This window comes from Mirounga angustirostris, unplaced genomic scaffold, assembly GCF_029215605.1.
Source record: "Mirounga angustirostris isolate CCGP_5_RB_7025 unplaced genomic scaffold, mMirAng1.0.hap1 SCAF_2, whole genome shotgun sequence".
Lineage (NCBI taxonomy): Eukaryota > Metazoa > Chordata > Mammalia > Carnivora > Phocidae > Mirounga > Mirounga angustirostris.
Window position 1 is genome coordinate 174,699,538 of NW_026991710.1, and position 23,278 is coordinate 174,722,815.

The following is a 23,278-nucleotide window of genomic DNA, read 5'->3' on the forward strand; positions in this document are numbered from 1 at the left end:
TACAAATATACTTTGTTTATCCTTTCATCAGCTCACGGACATTGGATTGTTTCCACTTTTTGGGGGGCTGCTATGAACACTTGTGTACAAGTTTTTGTGCAGACACAACTCTATAGGAGTGGAACTGAACTCTATGTTAACTTTTTTGAACTGTAAAACTGTCTTCCTAAGTGGCTATATCATTTCAATCCCACTACCAATGTATGAGTATCCCAATTTTTCATATCCTCATCAACACTTGTTATTGCCTTTATCTTAGCCATCCTAATAGGTAAGAAGTGGTATCTCATTGTGGTTTTGACTCACATTTCTCTACGCTGTTGTATTTTAAAACAGTTTATAAAGGCCTCCTATTTTCTTTTTTTTAAATAAGTTTCTCATGGCTGGCTGACTTTTTTTTTTTTTTTAAAGATTTTATTTATTTATTTGAGACAGAGAGAATGAGAGACAGAGAGCATGAGAGGGAGGAGGGTCAGAGGGAGAAGCAGACTCCCTGCCGAGCAGGGAGCCCGATGCGGGACTCGATCCAGGGACTCCAGGATCATGACCTGAGCCGAAGGCAGTCGCTTAACCAACTGAGCCACCCAGGCGCCCCTAAAGGCCTCCTATTTTCAAAGAGCATTTTGGCTACAGGAAAGGAAATAACCTGGAGACCACAAATCTTTCAACATATAAAAAATGAGGTTCAAGGAATTAACTTTTACCTTCTAGAAGTTAAAAACAAAAGTTAGAAATACAAACGGTTTTCTGAAAATTGATGGACATGTCATTCCTTTCAGAAACTAGGAGGTAAATCCATACTTTAGATATTCTGAAGTCTGAAGGGACCACGATTTATTTACAGCTTTCTGAGAATTGTCAGCTTTCTCTCTCACAGGCAGCATAAAATATTCAGATTAGAAACAGACTCTAGGCAAGGTACATGCAAAAGTTTCCCTAGGAGTCTGAAAACAACTTTTACATTCAGTTGGAACCTTAAAATGACTCACGAGAAGCCAAAAAGAAACATGCATCTGGGTAATCCTTTCCGGTGGAGATGAGAATCAGAAACAAGGTGTGGGAGAAAGTTAAAGGAAGAGCTGTGTGTTTAAATATACACAGAAAAGATGATTCAAAGAAAGGAAATAGGAGTGTGGTGGTGGTGAGGCGGGGGGAGATAATACTGCAATTTCAAAAATTTCTTCCAACATACCATTTCTGAAAACAAATGAGTAAAAATTGTCTACCATTTATAAAGTGTAAAAGTTTTCTATTACCATTTATAAAATGTAAAAAAAAAAAAAAACAACCCCCAAGTTATCTGAGTAAAATCACAGAAGCACATTGCTGGTAGATGTCTGGGTCAGGTTCTCGGACAGTAAGTCGGTAAGGCGTACAGGGCGATCTGTATAAAGCATGAAATTCACAGAAGGCTAGGACTTAATTTTTGGGACCACCTAATCTAATACTTTTTAATCATGGGTAGTATTCCTCACTGGCCCTGTCCCCCACCCCTGCCAACTCCTTAGGGATATTTGGAAATGTGTGAGGGTGCTTTGTGGCTGTTACAAGACTTAAGACCATACTGACATCCTGAGGATGTTAGAGTCCCGCTACAAGGGCAGTCCGTTACAGTATAAATACAGTCTCGCCCAGAAGGCCGATAACTTCCTCAGTATAGACGGAGAAATTAAGATCCACAAAAGTAATCCACCTAAATTTACAACTGACTGGGAGAATCCAGAATTCATTTTTTTTTTAAAGATTTTATTTTTGCGAGAAGAGAGCAAGCACAAGGTGGGGGGAGGAAAAAGAGGGACAAGCAGGCTCCCTGGGAGCCTGACTTGGGGCTCAATTCCAGGACCCTGGGATCATGACCCAAGCTGAAAGCAGATGTCCAACCGACTGGGCCACCCAGGCGCCCCAGAATTCAATTTTCTGATTCCCGTGACTGCGTGCACGTGTATATTACAGTTCTGTGAAGCTCTTTATCTGACAAAGACTACATTATCTTCTGAAAATAATGGATGTGTGGTTGTACAGTTTCCACTGTGTTGAAATTTAGGTAGATGTGGGATCCGACAATGAATGAAGTGAGAAGAACCTGTCACATGTAAACCGTATTTCATACTTTCCTTAAATAAGGACATCGCTTGTGGAAACATCAGGGTTGTTAACATACCAGCCTGTGGTGTTGGGCCCCTGCCCACCGAGAGAAACTACCAGAGCAATTACGCCTTGTTCTTTCTCTTAATCCAACTACCTCAAAATCCTTGCTCTGGATTTACCTTAGCATAATCTGATTTACTTACTCATTATCCTCCTTGCCGAAATAGTCATTTGAAAAGAATGTATCCTTCTCTATTGGTAATGTATCTCAATTATACTTGAAGAGACCCCTTTCTAAGGGCTCTCTGTAGGTATATGTAGCCCTTGGACTGAAGTCAAGCCTTGCATCCAGGTACAATTCCTGGCTCCACTGCCTAACAGAATACTCTTCCAAGTGAATATTAGGTTTTTAAGAGGTCACGTGTCCTTGTTTTTAACCCCTTGAATAAAAAAAATCTGTATAATTTTGTTTCTAAACCACATGTTCCATAAAACACAATGAAACTAACCTGCTTTGAAAATTTTAGTGACAAAGGAACACACATCCACACCCAGCCTGGAAGGTCTCCAGAGGTTTATCCTTCATTTTTCGCCTATGTAAGTTCTCCTCTGGTAACATTCTGGGACAAGCTCAGTTCTCAGTGTTCTAACAGAATCAGCTTGGCCACAGTAGAGAAACCCATTATCATCATTCACTAGTCATCCTGGGTCTGGAATAAAAGTGTCTTGATAATATTTCCTAGTGACTGGGCCACTTCCTAGAATACAGTTTTTATCCCTGGCTTCACTTTTATTCATGTCAACAAACTACAGCATTCAAGTTCATACCCTCTCACCACCAAGCCATAGTCCTAACGTGAAACCTATAAACTAGTTAAGAGAGGATTTATGCACCCCAACAACAAAATGAGCGAAACCTTGTTTCTTCCCAAGTCCAGGACTAGAAATGAAACTTGGAGAAGATGGTCCTGGTGGGTCCCCTTCCTCTTATGGTGAAGGCAACAAACAAAAAACACTGGTTCTCTGGAAGTATCAGCTAGAGTTATAGGGACCGTTATAAGAGACAACCCAATTCAAGGTCACAACCAATTTTGGATGGAACTTCCTTCCAAATAAGAGGCTTAAACTGTGACAATTAGGAGTGTGTGCTCTGGAATCTGCCTGCATTCAAATCTATCTCCACCGCTGATCCTGGGAATGTTGTTTAACCTTTCTATGCCTCAGTTTCCTTGGCTATAAACTGGAAATGAAAATAGTCCATATCTCACAGAGTTGCTTTTAAGAAAATAGTTCATGTCAATGGTTAATATTTGGCCTAGGATAAACATTCTTGTGGCCTAGTGCTCATCAGCTAAGGAGCTACCGCTCCTAAACATGGACTACTGAGGATTTCTTCTCTCTTTTGGCTTTTCTGGAAAGGTGCTTCTACCACTTGTAAAAGAGGAGATTCGTAACGCTACTGTGGGATTCCCACGACTGGAGAAAGCAGCAGGATTATCTGAACTCTTGTCCAAACTGGTGCTGTGCAGTTTCAAATTATTCTTTTATTCCACCTGGTTTCATTTCCCTCAGCCACTGACCCCCACTTCAGGAAGGTGATGATGCGTGTCCTCCTCCTCTTGCCCATTTCTGTTAGTTCACAGAGTCTGAGTAGCTCTTGGGGGGACTGACTCCTAACTGCAGAGACTGGATCCACTTTCTGGGAGAATTAGGTAGAAGTACTTCAGAGGTATCTGGAGCTCCATTTGACCTGGCCATCCACCCCAGCTAAATTTCTTTCTTTTCTACTAAGGCACACTTTCTGTTAGCCAGCCACCCCCTGTGTACCTAACCATGCCCTAGGAGAATCTGCTTTGTACAGGATGACTATAAAGTCACAACAGGGTCTTTGAAGAAGCTATAAACTCAATCTTAAACACGTCAACAGAATCCGAGTCAAACAGAGTTTATTTTCCAAAGGGCTGAGAGGGCATGATTGTTTGAACTTTTGCCACTATGTTCTCAAACTGTCCTAAAAAAGGATGATCGAAAGACCTGGGCCCTCACAGTGTTAGTAAAAGGAGGTCTCCACCTCAAGCACGGACAGTTACCCATTAAAGCAGTATTTTACCGTGACACTTCGAAATGGGTAATATTACATGGAAAGAAACATAAGCCAGAGTGCAGATGGTATTCTTTCATTCAGGAATCCTGACATTAACATTTTTACTCCAAGGATTTTGAAGGTAAACGGAGGTCAACTGTTCTGGTGGGACAAAGGCATTACTTAGAATCCTTAACACACAAACACCAGATGTGGCTGGTGCTGCCAGCAGTCCGTTCACTGTGTAGTCCTAGGGCCGCCTCCTCTCACATTTTCGTTGTTGGGACGACTATACCCACAAGCATAGTCATTAAACAAATGGCATGACCAAAGAAAGCTTGAAAGGAAGCAGATCCTAGCAATATCTTCATTTAGTTACGTTTTTCACCCTAACAAGATCTTGAGGTGGTATCAAAACAAACTTGTGAGTTTAAAAAAAAAAATAGGGGGGGGGGAGCGCATCTGCCTTTGGCTCAGGTCATGATCCCAGCGTCCTGGGATTGAGCCCCGCATTGGGCTCCCTGCTCAGCAGGGAGTCTGCTTCTCCCTCCCCCAATCCCCCTGCTTGTGTTCCCGCTCTCGTTGTCTGTCAAATAAATAAATAAAATTAAAACAAAACAAAACAAAACTTGTGATGGTCCACATCCACTTGGAATGGTGGCCAGTGACAATCTAGTCTTTGTTGCTTACATGGACACCCCAAAACCCTCAGAATTTTAATGGCTAACTTCACTTATTTGGGAAATAAAGAGGTTCTGCCTCAACCTAGTATCTCCCTGTACTTGTCCAGAGCCTTATGGCTGTCGTAGCAAAAATTTTTGAGTGATAAAACGTAATGTGTGTCAGTGTGATTTCTAGGTTATATGGTTTATCTCTGTAAAGCCCAGATCAACAGGCTTAAATCAGTGCGTTTGGCATGAAGGAAAAAAGAAAACAATAAAACAGAAGAAATCACAACCCTATTCTTAGCCATAGTTTTTATTACTAAACCAGGTCCATTTAGAAAATATACTTCTTTCGTCATATAGTATATCTGATGAGAAAGCAAGGGTGTTTATGTGCAAATTTATTATTTTAACTACAAAAAGATTAAATCCCTAATGAGGATTAATTAGGAGCATCACTTTCATAAAGGCCACACGTGCTCCTACAGCTTATACCAAGTACAAAAACCCAGGTTAAACTGGGAAGGGAGGAGTTTCTAAATATTTACTGATTACATTTCCAATATGTCATTAATAGATGACCATACAGGTCCTTTAAGATAAAAGGGCTACTGGTTTCAAAGTTGGTATCAGCTTTTCAAGGAAAAGACGAATCATACTAATTACAAACTATTCTTCTAATTATTGAAAAGGAGACCAACCTGCCTCTGTATCTAACACATACTAGGCATAAGCCAGGCAAAATAAGATAAGAGGTGTGTGGGTTTGTATGAAAATACTTTATGAATTCTGAGATATGTTAGATGATGAACACTGTGCAATGTAAGGAGTCTTAGAATGATATAAAACCAAGTATTCTATGTCTATGTAGAAAAGCATATGAAGAGTAAGTCCTACTTGTAAGGTAGGCAGACTAAGAAGATACATTTAACACATTTTTAGGTTCACCTAAAGTGCTTGTTGGATCATTTGAGGTACCATCTTAACTTTCTGTATCTCCTTTAAGGATAATTCTGCAAAGTTTACACTGAGTCTTTATTAGTGGCTGATGTAGAAGAAAAAAAGATGAAGGGAGGAGAGAAAAACAAGTGCTGATATTAACAAACTCTACAACTGAAAAAAGGTGCCTTAACTTCCCAAAACCATCGTGGAAAGACTTCCATTTAAAGATCAGACATAACAGCCCACAACAGGCCTCCAAGTATATTTTTACAACAGCCGTGTTTCTGCTTTCCAGTTTTTGAGCAATGACCACCCCTCCCCTAAACAGGAACCAGGGGAATCTCCTACACAGTATATGCATAACCTACGCATAACCAAGTTTAGGTCATCTTAAAGCCAAATACCAAGAGGAAGTAGAAAATGTATAAGCTTGTTACTGATTTGTAGATAGCACAACAGGATAATGGCAATTCTTTAAGAAGGAAGGCTGTATTACGTTTAAAAATAAGTATTAAAAATACTTTTCAAGTCAACAACTTTACACCCTCAACTTTCCTGAGGACAAAAATGAGTGCCATCTACATCAATAAATTATCTGGTTCTCAAAGTCACTTATTAATGCCACTACAGATAAATCAATCCATGGGTGGGAAAAGTCTGTTCTCTGATGAATACGGTAAAAATACAGAAATAAGGAAAGAGGGTAGCATTTGCTCTGTAAACCTGTTTTTAAAAAACTCTATGAAGCTCCTTCCAAACAAGAGTTTGGGGCTATTGTAAAGAACGTGAACAGGTAAGTCCAAACTTTGGAAGCTCACTGCAAAGTACTTCTTGTGCTGTAGAGAGCCGAACTAATAAAGTGAGTCTAAACGGATCTCACCTCTGAGCAACTTAAATCAGCGCTCTGCCTCCGTTCTGATGTATCACCTCAAGGCTACTTACTGGTGACCTGACAGGGCTGGGGCTAAACTTCTCCGTGCAAAAAAGGCTTGTTCAAATTAACTAAGGAATCTCACTGGCTGCTAAATAAAATACTTTTATATAGCATTCTAAGATGTGTGTCTTTGGTTTTAAACAGATTCAACTGGAACCTGACATGGACAAAGAAATGTGCACGATTAGTTTGACAGAAAAGGGAGAGGAGGGGCTGTTTGTTGGGCTCACTATATTTTGAAGGCTCACTATAATTGAAAATTAATAAATATTAAGAACACTTCAACTTTGTTTCCCAAAAAAGCTCCAAGAAAGGACTAATGAATCAATTTATCATTAATTACATTATAATATAAATCAATGTTCAGAAGTACTCTGAACCCAGTGGAATATGGAATTCCACAGACATTATTTTAAAATCAGACTGTAGCAAAGTGGGCTTAAGGAATAAAAGCCAGTCCTTTGTGAAGATCATCATCCCAATTACCAGAATTTTTACTATTGAGTGGCCAGTGGCTTTAAAAAATCTCATTTTCTTTGATCCTTATGCCCTCTGAGATAGGTATTATCAAAAAAATAGTAATGGGAAGAAAACTGCGGTCCAGAGAAGGGTCTTGAATCAGGTAAGTGGCAGAACCTGGATTTGAACCAGGTCAGCTTGACTGACACCTTTATTACACTGTCTTCGACTAGAAAGCCTCCCAGACATGGTAACTGGTTACCAAGAAGAAACTTTCTCTGTTCTCCTCTCTTAGCCTTAATGTAGAGATTTAGTATCTTTTCACAGGTATTAACACAGAAACAATGTTCTGCACAAACACACAGAACTACCCTAATATATCAAATACACAGTACATATTTAATATTTGTGAATTTCATTTTTAAGATTATCTTAAAGATGTTTTTAGAATTTGGTGAACACGCTCACAGATAAACGAAGAGGACATCGTAAAGTGTTAGAAAAGTCAGCATCTTCCTACCATAGTTACCTAGGACTTTTCTAAACCTAAAAATCTCCATTAGTTTTGTCATTCATTTATTTAGCATTCTAAGATGTGTAAACAGCCTGATTCTCTTTCATAACCTTGTCTGCTTTTTTCATTGAGGTGTATCCATAACCTGTAATCCTGAATAGTTTTTTCTGCCTTCGGTTTAATGTCCATTTGCACATTACATTGGCCTTCTATATGAATACTAAAATTCTATGAAAAAGAATTACTGTAATGTAGTGTGAACTCTAATTTTTATTCCTATTTTTGAAAGCATAGAAACACTTTCATACCTTGCCTGTTTATGCTCCTTTATTAATAAACTAACCTTCTGCTTGAGAACATGAAGTGAATTCCATTCCATTTAAATTTATTTTCATTTCCCATGATATGTTTCCAAATTTACTTTTTAAGTACTGTGTTATTTATTCATCCATTTACTTTTTGAGTGATGTCTTATGTTAGGCAAACAAAGGACAAAATGGATTAAAGCAATTCAAAATAAAAGAGAACCACTGGTTACCAGTTTACACTAGGAATTTTCTACCCAACTATATTCTCTAGGGGAATTACTCAGATCTTTTAATCTTAAAACATTCATCTTTAAAATTAACTTGCCCCACAATGGCTAGGAAAAAAAACTCAGAACCTTTTATTCAATGTCCAGGTTACTCAAGGTACCACTTAATTTTTCAATAATTCTCTATTGAAACTTACATTTTTAGAAATTTTAGTCCTCAAAATATGCTCCCTGGTTTTTCTATAAATATTAGCCTTCTTGACAGTATTATTTTTAAGATTTTAGTCAGTATAATCACGTTCATTAGAACTGTTTTGTTTCTGGGGCACCTGGTGGCTCAGTGGGTTAAGTGTCTGACTCTTGGTATCAGGCCATGATCTCAGGGTTGTGAGATGGAGCCACCCCTGCCCACTGCCACCACTGGGCTCTGTGCTAGGCGTGGAACCTGCTCTCCCTCTGACCCCGCTGCTTGTGCGGAAGCATGCGCTCTCTCCCCCTCTCAAAGAAAAAACCACCAAAAACTGTTTTCTTATTCCTAATCCCATATTTACATTGCAGATATATATATCTTATTTCAGAAGGATTTACTCTATTTTTTCTCCCCTACTTATTTTTATGTATATAAAAATCCTTGACTATTATGGTTCTGTAACTTCAAAGTTTTTAATGTTTCTATGTAATAATTATTAAATATCCATTAAAAATGGCATGAAAAATTTCACTATGTATAAAGAAAGAAAACACCTCATATTGTATGTACTTGTAAGGAAGTAAGAACACAATCACTGACAAAGGTCTTGTCAAAACACCTATTCCAGGGGCGCCTGGGTGGCTCAGTTGTTAAGCGTCTCACATCATGGTCCCAGGGTCCTGGGATCGAGCCCCGCATTGGGCTCCCTGCTCAGCAGGAAGTCTGCTTCTCCCTCTTCCACTCCCACTCCCCCTGCTTGTGTTCCCTCTCTCTGTCAAATAAATAAATAAAATCTTTAGAAAAACAAAACAAAAACAAAAAAACCCCACCCTATCCCATTTTAAGGGGGTCAAGTCCCATTCCTACTCCCCAAGTGTATAAAATGTTCTAAAGCATTCCAGTTACAGAGTAAGACAAAAGCTTTGTGGACCAAAAGTTAAAATCTGTGTAGGGTAGATTATTATCAGAAACACAAAGCCAGTGTGGAAGGGGGCTCTGTAACCCCTAGTCATTAGGATGGTATGATCATTCACTAAAAAAAATAAAAGTGATTTTACAATAAAGAGTGATTTAAGGGGCCAAAATGTGCTGCACTGCAGAACAATCAGCAATGTGAATGGCCTAGAGAGTGTTCATTCTAAAACTGCCCTGGCTTCTTAGCAAAAAGAGTCCTAGCAAATAACTCATTCTTTGCACTTCCGTGTTCCACAAACACTAACTATACTTTCTACTTACATTTACAATAGAGGCAAATAGATTCTCAGCATTTCTGAAACACCTGAAGAACCATGGAGAAAGGTCAAGGTCAATACAAGATAGCATTTTTAAAAGGGAGTTTAAGTAAGTTAGATCCTCAACCTCAAAAAAGGCCGCCATGCAGTCTGAGGGCTGTTTCACAAAGCCATGTAATATCCGATGAACTTGAGGTTTCCACATATACTTACTGGAGTAAACCAGTTTATCTGTGAGAATCTGTGGCTCTTCTTGCTTGTTTCCTTGGGGAAAGGATAATGCTAATATTTCTGGCTACTTTTCTTTCTTTAAACTTCCTTAGGATTTCTTTTAGTAGCACTGTGTTTTCCAGTTTCTTATGTGAATGCTTAGTAGATTTAAATAACCTATTTTTCATGGTGCCTGGGTGGCTCAGTTGGGTTAAGCCTCTGCCTTTAGCTCAGGTCATGACTTCAGGGTCCTGGGATCGAGCCGCACGTCCGGAGCCCGCTTCTTCCTCTCCTCCCTGCTTGTGCTCTATCTCTGTCTCTCTCTCAAATAAATAAAGTCTTTAAAAATAAATAAATAAACCCACTTTTCTTCAAGCAAAGACTCTAATTAGAAATTTAACAAATTCCTCACATTCATCTTCATTAGTTGTTTTTCAGAACAACTTTTAAATTATGTGCTGTACCGTCCTAGGGAGGTTATAGAACCATCCAAAAATGCAGGACCATCATAAAGAAAAGCACAGAAGAACAATCTGACAGACTCTAGAACTTATTAAACAATCCTACACTGGGCATTTATTATTTTTATTTTTTTTATATTGTATTTGGGTTATGAGTCACTTTTGGTGGTGTAACTTTTGTGGACGCCTATTTCAAATTTCATTGAGGGGGCTAGCTGGACTGAGCTGTTTGTCAAGACCCAAGCATGTAGTCATGGAGAAAAAGAAGAGAGTCCAATACCCTGCATCATGGCAGCTCTATACTGACTGGCACAGGCATGGTCCCTTAGCCCAGTGACGTCAAACGGCTGCTTGAGAACTTTGCAAGTCAAGAGTAAGCAGTTAGAAACAGATTTAACAGATAAACATTAGATTGGACTCATGATCTCATCTGGCAGCCTTGCATATTTCCCATCCAAAAGTCCCAGCTGGGATCACACTAATTGGGCCTCTTCAACCACATTGAGCAACAGGCGAAGAGAAATTTAGGGAGAAAATTTTAAAACTGATAAGAAACACATTGACATAGTGCCTGGTGAGGGGGAGCTGAAATAGGCCATCTGGATGCTTGTGTTTGTGAAAACTTTTGTTTAGTGGAAATAATTCACCTAACTCACAAGCTGTACAAATATGAAGATCAAAAGTCCTAACTTGCACAACCTGTCAGGAAAACCTGTGATACAGGAAACAGAGACTGTTGTCCTTACTTCTGTCAAACCAAAGCCAAAATGTCTTTGTGTGGTCACTGCCTATCTTGACTGCCCTGGTGTCCCTCTGCAGTCAAATGCTCTACCCCTCAGCTATACCCCCACTGGTGTCCCTCTGTACTCAAAGGGTCTGTACCAGTACTTTACGGCCACATCTTTTGACTAAGAAAGTATACTCGTGGTAGAGGTTCACATTTAGAACATTTGCAAGTGCTTTTGCTTGGTGATTTCCTTTTAATACCTTTGGAAGTGAATAATACCCCTAACCTGTGATGAGGAACCTGGTACAGAACTAACAAATCAATTATGCCATGCTGTTTAGTAATTTGACAGTTGGGAGAGCTCAAGATATTCAACAAAATTGAAATTATGCACAAGGCTGGAATCACTGTGATATAAATAACCATAGTATTTACTTTAATGCCAGGAATTTATGGGGATGGAAAAGCCGAAGCTTCCCTGATTAGATTGGCTATTTTTAACATGTGACACTATGAAGTACCTTTTCAACATGCTTTCTTACAAATTTTACAGTTTTTCTAAAAATTCTTTATCATACATGCTACTGAATGGATAAACTTCCTCAGTAAGAATTTAATACCACATATCCTCAATTTCTCTTCATTTTCCACTTAAGGCTTCTTTGCATTTGAAGTCTACATGACTGCCCCTTTTTCCCCTTGAAACCAAACTGCTCTTCAATCTCTATTCCAGTCTTTTTAGACCTTGAGAAAATACCTTTCCTTCATGTCTTGCATGTCGTACACAAAAGAATATAAAGCCTAAGTCTTACCTTATTAACCCAATGGTTGGCTTTTTCCCACCCTTACTTAATTATCAGGTAAACTATTTAATGGTAACAGAGTTCTATTAATTAGAATTGCCACCACAAAAAAGAAGTGTTACTAATCCCTGTTAAAAGAAACATTTTAAGTTATGTGAGATTCCAAAAGAACCCAAATCTACTACTGCAATCAGTCCAAAAGTATTTATCAAGAACCCAATGATCACGTCATACCTACTAGGATGATCATAGTTTAAAAATCAAAACAAGTATTGGTGAGGATATGGAGAATTGGGAACCTATATACATTATTAGTGGGAATGTAAAATGGTACCAGCTACTATGGAAATGTTTGGAAGTTCCTCAAAAAGCTAAAGATAAAATTACCATATGACTCAGCAATCCTGCTCCTAGGTATATACCCCAAAGTAACTGAAAACAGGAACTCAAACAGAAACTTGTACACCAATGTTCACTGAAGCATTATTCACAAGAGGAAAAAGGTGGAAATAACCCAAGTGTCCATCAACAGATGAATGGATAAACAAAAGGTGGGAGAGCCATATAATGGAGTATCAGTCAAGAAAGTGATATGTGCTACAACATGGATGAATCTTGAAAACATTACACTAAGGGAAGAAGTCAGACACAAAAGGACAAATATTTCAATATCCAAAATAGGTGAATAGACTGAAAATAGATTAGAGGTTACCAGGGGCTAAAAATAAAGAAGAAGTTGGGAAGTACTGATTAGTGGTTACAGAGTTTGTTTGGGATGATGAAAAATTTTTGGAAATACAGAGTGGTGATGGTTGCACAACATGGTGAATGTAATTCATGCCAATGAATTGTGCACTTAAAAAGCATTAAAATGGCATATTTTTTAATAATTTAAAAAATAATATACCAAAAACCATTGAATTGCACACTTTAAATGGGTTATATGGTATGTGAGTTGTAACTCAAACTTTTAAAAAGAATCCAATGGACTAGGGGTTGCAATGATAACTGGAGATCATTTACATCAAATAGTCCAATTTGAGAGTAAAGCAAATTACTGTGCTCATCCAGGCAATGTTTAGTTGTGAAGGCAATTTGTAGTGATGTACACTGTTTGATTACATCAGACTTCTTTAATTCTGATATAATAATTTACAATAGAGTCTATGATAAAACCTAGCCCAATAACAACTATTTAAAATTAGAGGAAGAGAGATAACAAAATGGCACATATACTCCAGAGTCCACACACAACCTTTTAAAGTACAGTTGACGCTTGAACACCATGGGTTTGAACTATGGGGGCCAACTTACATGCAGATTTGTTTTTATAAATACAGCACAATACTGTAAATGTATTTTCCCTAAGGATTTTAACATTTCTTTTCTCTAGCTTACTTTATTGTAAAAATAAAATATACAATATATACATCACATAAAATATGTGTTGACTATATTATCAATAAAGCTTCTGGTCAATAGTAGGCTATTAAGTTTGGGGGAGTCAAAAGTGTGTGTGTCTGTGTGTGTGTGTTTTGTTGCTACTCAGGAAGTGGTTAGCACCCTTGATCTCTGTGACGTTAAAGGGTCAACTGTACTTTAGATGAGTGATTCCCAAACACATGTTAAGACAATGCCTGTTATGGAAACTTACACAAGCAAGGACTACGACAAGCCTGTTGATCTGAAGTATTAACTACAAATCACTCTTATTTATTAAAACAAGGTTTTAAGTAGGCAACAGTGGCAATATTGGGGTCTTCACAGTTGGTAGGAAGCCAGGGATGGCTCATTCTCACTTCTGCTCTGGGTCTTTATCCTTATACTTACTCTATTTCCTGTGTCTTTAAAATCTCCACAAGTTTTTACCAAACCAGGCTAACTCTCAGTATCACTCACCATATTTGATTTACATTCCAAAATTATAAACAAAGCCTAAAAATAATGGATACTTTGGATTATTAACACCCCCTTTCATTAGCATGGAAAACAGAAAACTGCCAGTATGGAAATTACAAATGTGTATGAAGGGTGAAGGATAGGTCAGATATTTTGTTGTCAGGTTAAAGAATGGATGGGGTTTCTAATCATATGGATTAATGGGACCATAGATAACCTGAAGGGAAGTCTGGGTTTGGGTTATTTTTAGCTTAATTTGGGAGTTTTTGCTATAAAAACAAAATATACTGTATTTAGAAGATTTGAGTAACCTCCTGATAAAAGTTCAATGTTACCACTTAATTCAATCTGAGCATGTTTTTCCATAAAATTACCAAATTGACTGACGCATAATCTAAAGATGGAAGAAAACAGATTTAAAAAATCAGTCATTTGGGAAAAGACTAATTATTAATACTAATAACTGAACCAGACAGTAACCAAGACCGAGAAATAAAAATAAGAGGCATGGAGAAGTGGTTCCATGACACTGTGGGAAGTATTCTATATAGAGGCACTTACTGGACTGCGGCTTTAGTTTCTCAATAGTGGAATAAAACAAAACATTACAACATGGAACTTTTCCCCAAAGGAATGTGAGGAAAAATTTTTAAAAGAAGCCTGGACGAATGACATGAGAGGAGAAAATTTTGTAATGGCTATGAGCATCGTATGTTTTTAATTCACCAATTAGAAAGATGACCTGAAAACAGAGTAATATGTTGGATCATAGAGAAAATTTGTCAGCTTCATGATTAAGTACGTTATCCCGAATGGGCCCATTTTCTCTGTAGAGAAAAGAAACCCTGCTCCGTTGTCACATACACCAAACTTTATCATGCCCATTTGTCCTGGACAATATGTAGTCTGTCACTGCCACCAGGAAAAATGCAGCAGCACTGCATGGACCAAGCAAGCAGCAAGATGTTGTATACAGGCCTAAGATGCAAAAAGGCTTGCTTCTAGTTGTAGCTTTAAATCTATGCTTCCTGACTGAGCGAGCCATCCATCCTTTCAAGGTCTCTATTCCCAGAACAACAGGACGGTTTCTGAGGTACAAAGACCTCTAATACCTTATATATAAAAGTAAAAAATGTCAACAAAGAAATCAACCATGAGCTCAATAAATGCCCTGCATTCACAAGTCAGTCTCTGAGCAGAAGCAAGCTCAGGTTCAATAATTCACAAATATTAAGAGTTACCCTTAGATCCATAGAACAGTATTTAAACAGTTTCGCTTGGAGTTCTTCCCAAGTTATTAATACATGAGCAACAAAAGAACATTAATGAATAAGGGGGAAGATGCTGCTAAAGAAAGGCTCACTGCCAATGAAAAAGAAGGAAGAGCTGAACCTAAAACCAGATATCAGGACACAAAAGCACAATGATCTGGGGCAAGTTGGCCTAGGGATGGACTTAAACACCTCTACTGTTATGGTACAATAGGGGGCTCAAAACCTGATTACTGGTAACGATAGAACCCTTGGACACCAAGAAAAATTGAAACTGTTTGCTATACCGCTGCTTACTGAGGCAAGGAAACACGGTTTATGACTATGACCATTTAAGCAGTTTAAAAACAAACCTCTGTAAACAAAAGCACAAATCCTAGCCCATAAGGGAAAGTTGCCTTTGTCAGATGAGAGAAGTCACTATAAAAGCCTAGTGTTCCTCAGACAGTCAAGGCAGGCCGAAGAGAGTCCACTCTGTAAACAAGCTTCAACTGTTGTTACTTCCTTTAGAAGAACAATGAAAAGAGCCTGGTGAAAACTTCACCTAACTTTGAAGGACCCAGAACAGTTCTGCAGTTAGAAACATGCTACCTGGTAAGAAGGAAAGAAAACCACTATCTAAATAAAAGCCTAGTTTTATGGAGAAGCTTAAAATTTGGTTATACTGAGAAAATTCTGGCTCTATGTAGTGATAAAATCAAAACAATTTCTATATCAAAATATTCAATCACATACTGTGCTTCAGTGTGAACCACCTGGTACACAATAAATACTTGGTTGATATTTTGTTCTGTGGGAGACAAACAGGGTAAGGAAGCAGTCTTTCTGACTGGAAGGTTATTTACCCAAATCCAGGCAAATCCTGAGCTCTTTGGAGCTCCTGGATTCCAAAGACTTTCATGAAAAACCAACAATAAGCAGCAAGCCATTTCTTCTGAGACAGTATACGTTTTTTTCAAAGCCTAAAAACCTTTCAAGATTGTGTCACAATGACCATTATGCTGAGTAAACAGACCCCTCTGGAGGCCCCTTCCCTTGGGCCTCCAAGTCTCCAGGATACCAGGTCTCTCCTAGAGCCCTCTCTCAGCATGGTCTGCCTTAGCATCCAGGGGCTCAAAAGGAGCGGCTGTGAGGGGCACCTGTAGATTCCATAGCAACACAAGGGCCATGACACTCAGACTGCACCAGTCAAGTGGCCACTTGCCTCTTAAAAAGCATCCTAAACTCTTTTGGTCGCTTTCATCAACCCTTATTCATGGCCACTTAGACCGACTGCCTGGAGCAGGATGGAGCCAGACTTTTCACTATCACTCTTCACCTCAGAATCAGCCCGCAGCCTCTGGAACTCCTATTCTGCTTCCTTTCACCTTCTCTCAGCTTGGTTCCCCTTAAATTGTTTTGTTTTTCAGCACTCTAAAGGGGAAAAATATTTTCTAAAATGAAGCTGGCAAAAGCTTCAAAACATATGGCAGACAAGATGCCTACAAACCAAATACAGGTATCTCCACTCAATTATAGGTGACAACCATTTATTATAGCACAATGCAGAATGTCTTTGGGGAAAACAATGAGAATAAAGACTGTAACCTTAAGAAAAAAAAAAGAAACCACACACAAACCCACATACCTAAAATGGAAGCCTCATGAGATGAGGAAAGCCAAGTTTTCATCCACTCTTGGGTTAGGCTTAATCTTTGAGAGTATAACGATGGCCAAACTAAGCTGCACATTACCATGGGGAGTGACCAGGTTAAATTAGAATAAGACACTGCCAGGTATTTTGAGCATTACAGTACAAGCTGGAGAGGAGCAAAGCATTATTCAGTAGTTTGCACATCTGACCACAATTCAAGGAAAAAATCTCTTTAGATGGCTGATTAAATGAATGAATCCCTCCTATTAGAATGAGCAGTCATATTCCCTCTAGTGATTTCCTGTCCAAAGATGTTCTATTGCCTCCCACCACCTCACAAGGAAACACCAATGATTACATCATTACTACTTACATTCAAAGCATTCTTTGCAGCTTCTGCTTCTGAGCGACTGTCAAAACTGACAAAACCTACGGGCTGAGGAAAGAAAAAAATATGAAGAAAAAACAAATCAGGAGATATCTATTTTTCTGGGTCAAAGGTGATGTCAAACCGAAGAGCTAAGATAAAGAAATGACCACAGGCAATGGGTAGAAATAAGAAAGCCAGTTCAAAAGAATCATGACGCAGTGGCTTAGCCAAATTTCTAACATGAATCAAAAGGGATTGTGAGGGTGGTTCTTCAAGGGCACAGCTGGGGATTTAGAGAATCATAAAAAAAAAAAAATCTAGAAGGGGTTGGAAGGTGAGCAGCAGTGAACAAGAGAATAGAGGAAAACTTGGGTCAAAAGGCTCTACTTTCCTAAATCAAATTCACTGTACCTCAGTTTCTTCATCTTTTAAAATGGAAAGAGAACCGAATCACCTTTTGGTACACTGTAAGTGCAAGGAATACAATGACACAATGATAAAAGCCCTGTACTCTCACTGCATGATCAAAATTATAAAATGAACATTTCCATCTCAAATCCCAAGGGATACCTTTAAAAAGTCCTGTGTTTAACTAGGTGTAAACCAAATTGTTCCAATTCAACAGAGAGGGGTGATAATCCCTGTGGACTCAATCTTTTAGTCCAGAAAGATGCTTGCAACATAGTTTATTCCTGATGAATCAAAGAATACCTTACTGAGAGATGAAAAGCAACTGAGAGGTGAGCATGCTGGATATTCAGCATTTTCGGGGGGGGGGGGGGGGAACATACAGCCAAAAATTTCAAGAAACTTATAGAAACTATCAGGGTCATCGATTACCATTCTCCATTCTGCACCTCCTGTGCTCTACCCTAGACTTGGGACTCTGCCTGTGATTAGAAGTTTCAAACACAGCATGATTCTTCACCAACAGATACTTACACTGAGTGTGAAAGTTTGCCTGTTTAACCTTATTTTTTTTTAAAAAAAGGAGAACTGGGAATAAAAGTGGGTTTGGAGGATTTCTTTTGAATATACAGACCAATCCCAATATAATCATGCTGGATGCATTATGTTTGCCATTTGCCTTCCTCAGGGATATAATTGTCAGTCATTTTCCTGTGCTAATTCCTAACTAATCTCACAATTTTAAATCAACAACAAAAATTAAATCCTAATAAGAATTATAAAGGAGAATGCTGAGACCCAGTAACATTCTTGAAGAAAGTCAATTCAAATTTATTGTGGAGGTCATCATTTTATATGCAAGTTTGAAATTCTTACCTGCTTAGATGTGAGCTTTATAAGAGAACCCTCGTAGCCCTGAAAATTAAGAACCAAATTTAGACGAAAAAAAATTACTAGAAAAAAAAAAAGCAACTGTAATAGCAACTTGCTCAAGTAAAAATGAGTCTGTTATGACTACTGACTAACTCTTCTTATAAATGCCTCAAGGTAACTGAGAAAGCAGATTTTATAGACGTATGCATATATGTGCCGATGCTTCCATCCTTAAGGCCTAAAACAAATCATACCTTGAAATTTATGCATGTATATCTAGGTTTGTTTTCCTTTTTTTCATGAAATCGTACAATGGTAGGAGAACAGGTTCCTCTCTCAACAGATCTTTCTCATTTTACAGAACTAGGAGAATGAATGGAGTAAATTTAATAAGATAGGAAGGTAAGTATGTGAGGACTTGGTCATGTGTTTGCTATAACATTAAAACATTCAGAATGTCCTACGTAGAACTTATTACTCGAAATCTCAAAACTGCCAGGAAAAGTTACACAGGTAGTGATACTGAATTCTTCTGAGTTATTTTGCTTACTTACTGAAGCAGCTAGTTTTCATGTTGGTACTCTGATTGGGACATACAAAAATTCCCTGTTGGGTTCTTACTCCAGCCCATCCTCAAGGAGGATAGAAACTCCTCCCTTTTCACTCCCTCCCGGCTCCTCAGGATAAGGATAACAAAGTGTGTTTATTTCTGAAAATAATCAATGGCTGGTGGCTTGCACTGATGGATGACACAAGGGGAAAAACACCATTTGACATGATTGACCACTGCACAGATCAGTGCCAAGACAGATTTGCAGACGAGGGTCAGGCTCCAGGGACTTTAATTAAAAAAGGGTTGTTAGGAATGTACCAGGGTCCTGACTCTTGCGTTGGGGTTTCTGGGCAGGATGTTGGGATTGATTCATCCTCCTATCTTCCCAGCAGAGAACTATGTTACCAATTAGCTACTGTAAACATTTTACCTCAAAGACCTTGAGCTCTTCTGGCCAGAGAGGTCATGATTCACAGCCCTGCCTCTTCCTTTTTCAAGGTGCTTTCTCTCTGAGAAACCTGGAGGTTTAAACACCCTGAAGGCCTCAGAGGCAAAGGACAAATGGATATTTCACTCAAGTACCACACCACTGGTAGCAATATATTGTGATCTCTAGCCACGAACAGAAAAGTAGTATCACAGACTACTTCAGAACACGGATGGTGGAGTCAGATTGCTTGGGTTTGAATCCTAGCCCTGCCATTTATTATGTGTGAACCTGAGCAAAATTTATTCAGTTGCTCTAAGTTTCATTTTCCTCATTTGAAAAACAGAGGCCAACCTACTTTAAAGGGTTATGATAAAAATCAAATGGAATAATCCATATGAGGGGCCTGCTGGCTAAATCTCCAGTATTTTGTCCATTAGTAAGATCATTAAAAAGTCCCCATCCTATGAAAGGGACAAATAGTAAAAATGGCAACCCTGCAGAAGATACTCAGGAAATTCTATGAAGCTGATACTCCCCCCAACATCTTTCCTTCCCACTTCCTCTCAGCTGACCTCATGTCTAACCCTTCTGTTTCCCTCTGTATAGTCATCATTGTTACAGTAAGGGGATGGCTATTAGAACAGAGGTAGGTCTACTATTACATGGTGCCTTACTAGCACATAAGCTAGATTCTTAGCTTTGCTGGCTTTTAACTGGCTGCCCCTTCCACCTTCTTCCTTCCTTTCCTACCCAGTGTTTTCAGCTGTCACACCTTACTCTCCCTCTCCTTGAAAGGCTAGATCCTGTCCCCCAACCTGTCTTGCCTCTGCGGCTAGGGTCCTGCTTCGACAGGATGGATCTTTAATCATTAATCAAGATGGTCTGCCACCTAATCATAAGTGTGCCCCTAGCCAGGCACTGCTGCTACCATGTTCTCAGGGACCAGACACAAGCCCTGAATTTATCACGACTTCCAAGTGTTCTCCTTGAGGGCCTAGGCCTCCAGCCCACAATCCACCCAGTCCCAGCTTTCTCTTATTCCCCACAGGTTAGCCTTCAAGACTTCTTCTTGGCAGCATGGTTTTTTCAGCTTTTGTCCAATTTTCTGGTAAGTTTTCAATTCTAGCAACATTAAATATCTCAAGTGATTTTTATCTCAATAGTCCCAATGGACAGGCAACTGAATTAAGTACTACACTATGTATCAGCATAACAAGTAATTCCTTAAAACTTTGTCTTACTTTGTTTGAAATTTGGGACATTTTTCCACAGAAAAAGTAATGGTGGTTAGGTCCTTAGTCTAGTTCATGAAAGGGTAATTAACTTATGTATCCGAAGAATAGTATTAACAATGTTTCAACTAATAAGAAACCTTGTAGGAATAAGCCTTGACTTATTTCACTGGAAATATAAGTAACAGTAATTGATAGTATTTTTGGTGAGCTGTACTCAGAAGAATACTCCCAATTGGCAAACGATAAACAGGGAGGACACTAAAACTGTTCTAAACAGAGCCAGATGCATGTCCCCATTATTAGTAAAGAAAGAGACTTATCTAGATTAGCTATTGGGGAGGACAAAAGGCAACTTCAGTCTCTCCTGAGACCGCACACTGGAACTGAGTTGTTAAATCTCCTTTACTAACTATCCTTTTTTAAAAAAGGTTACTTTATAAGATGCTTTCTCAAACATATTTCTTCCTGCAAAAAGCCCACATGAAGCTTATTTATACACACACTTTTTGTCTCCTTTTATAATTTCTGAAAAAGAAAAGGTACCTTAAATGGTCTGAAAAGCAGATAGAGCTCCCGAGGTTTGATATCCAGAGGGAGACCACTGACAAATAGGGTCCGGACCTGGAAAATAAATATGAGGAGTGATCACAAGACTGTACAATCTAGAGAACAGCTCTCACTTGTAATCTCAAAAATACGTGTCTTCATATATTTCATAAACCCCACCTAATTCATGTTCTTTCCGTAACCCAATGAACACTCTATGTTAAGACGCCATTAGACCAACTCTTGGATATTTCTATGGGATTACTCAGAATGAATTACCTCTAGCTGATTTAAATTTACAAACTGATCAGTCATTACCTGGTTCTGACACTATGAAGGGAAGAGGTCTACATAGTTAAAATATCAGCTTAAGAAGAAGAAAAAAAGTCACAAGAACAGTAAATCTATAGCTTCTCTGCTCTAAATCAAATGAACACAACATGATTCAAAATTAAATCAGAACAATTTTTGTTTTTTCCTGCTTGTTTTGTCCTTGCCTCCCTCATCGGCATTAATAATTACAGTCATTTTTAAAAGTATCTTATTTTTAAGTAATCTCTACACCCAATGCGGGGCTTAAACTTACAACCCTGAGATCAAGGGTCACATGCTCTGAGCCAGCCAGATACCCTGATAATTTTAATACATGTAAAATATAATCCAAACACATCTAAATAGTAGCCAAAATGTAGAACTCTTCATCTGCTCCGTTCCAAAACAGCAGGGAAGACCTCACTGACCTCTAACCCATAAGGCCTAAGATACAAAGTATGTGATTAGTGTCTCCTAAAATAGAGAACACAGATGACACACTTCCATTTGGGAGGATCAGAGAAAACACGTTAGCATTTGACTGGGAACTTAAAGGATAGGTAAAATCTCACCACACGGATATAAAAGGTGAGGGGAATTGGAAAAGACTCGGGAGGCACAGAAAAGCATTAACCAAGGCAGTGAAGGAGGGGATAGCACAGCATATCCTGGGAGAAGGAGAAGCCAAAACCGAACAAGTAGCTGCGGATCCAACTACAGGGGACATCACAAGTCACTGGCTCAGGAATCTGGTCTTCATTCAACAGGCAAGGAGAAATCACCATGTTTTCTTTCTACTTATTTAGTTTCGTGTGCCTTTAGTCAAGTTTCCTAACACCTTCCCCCTCCAAACTTTGAAATACAATGGACATGTGACAGTGTGTAAGTTTAAGATGTACAATGTTGTGACTTTTGAGTATATATAATACAGTATTGTTACCTATAACCACAATGCTGTGCATTAGATCCCCATAACTTACTCAACTTCTAACTGGAAATTTGTAATCTTTGACCAACATCTCATTTCCTCCATCCTGATCCCCTGGTAACCACCATTCTACTCTGTTTCTAGGAGTTTGACTTCACGCCCAATTTTCTATTCCTCTTCTCTACTCCAGCTGATACAACATGATTGAGTTCCTCATTAGAAATCATGTTGCTACCTAAAGAAAAATTCAATGCTCAATTGTTAACAGTCTATAAATCTAGATTTTTCCTCAGTGTGAAAAGGGAGATCTTCTAGAACCCTAACGCTTTCCATTGATTCTGGTTGTGAAGAAGCACAAATCAGCAAGCAAGGCCCTTGTATTGATGCAGCATACAGTAAAAGGTCATGCTATCTGCAGACAGGTGTATAACCAACACTATGATGATGTAAACAGCCTCAGAATCCCGAAGGACTTATTGTTATTCATTCATATTTTAGATTTATTGTGCTATAATTGATATACAGTTGACCCCTGAACACAGGTTTGAACTATGTGGGTCCATTTACAGGCAGATTTTCCCAATAAATACAGTATAGTACTGTAAATGTATTTTCTCTTCCTTACGATTGTCTTAATAACTTTTTCTCTAGCTTATTTTATTATAAGACTATTGTATGTAATATATAAATAATATACAAAACCTGTGCTAATCAAGTGTTTGTTATTGGTAAGGCTTCCAGTCAACAGTAGGCTATTAGGAGTTAAGCATTAAGGGAGTCAAAAGTTATATGTGGATTTCTGACTGTGCAGGAGATCAGTGCCTTCTAGCCCCCACATGGATCTAGAGTCAACTGTATAATGAACTGTACTTTTTGTTTACAATTTGGTTAAGTTTTGACATACATATAACCTGTGAAACCATCACAACAATCAAGATAATAAACATATTTACCACCTCCAAAAGTTTCCTGCCACC

General features: G+C 38.6%; 1 protein-coding gene across 18 annotated transcripts in view; it reads right to left on the reverse strand.

The window, feature by feature from the left end:
* RBPMS (RNA binding protein, mRNA processing factor) overlaps positions 1-23,278 on the reverse strand; it is a 172,097-nt gene that overhangs the window by 77,922 nt on the left and 70,897 nt on the right. For 16 of the 18 annotated variants that reach the window (XR_008506473.2, XR_010409698.1, XR_008506474.2 and 13 more), the window contains exons 2-4: positions 21,059-21,136; positions 18,301-18,339; positions 17,020-17,082 (exon numbers count right to left, since the gene is read on the reverse strand). The exons of 1 other annotated variant lie outside the window; for it this stretch is intronic. Coding sequence is in view for 8 of the 17 variants with exons in the window: in XM_045879779.3 (XP_045735735.1) it covers positions 17,020-17,082; positions 18,301-18,339; positions 21,059-21,136 (180 nt within the window). In the remaining 9 variants the exon portion in view is untranslated. The remainder of the gene's footprint in view (positions 1-17,019; positions 17,083-18,300; positions 18,340-21,058; positions 21,137-23,278) is intronic. One more of the 18 variants, XR_010409697.1, reaches the window with a different exon arrangement.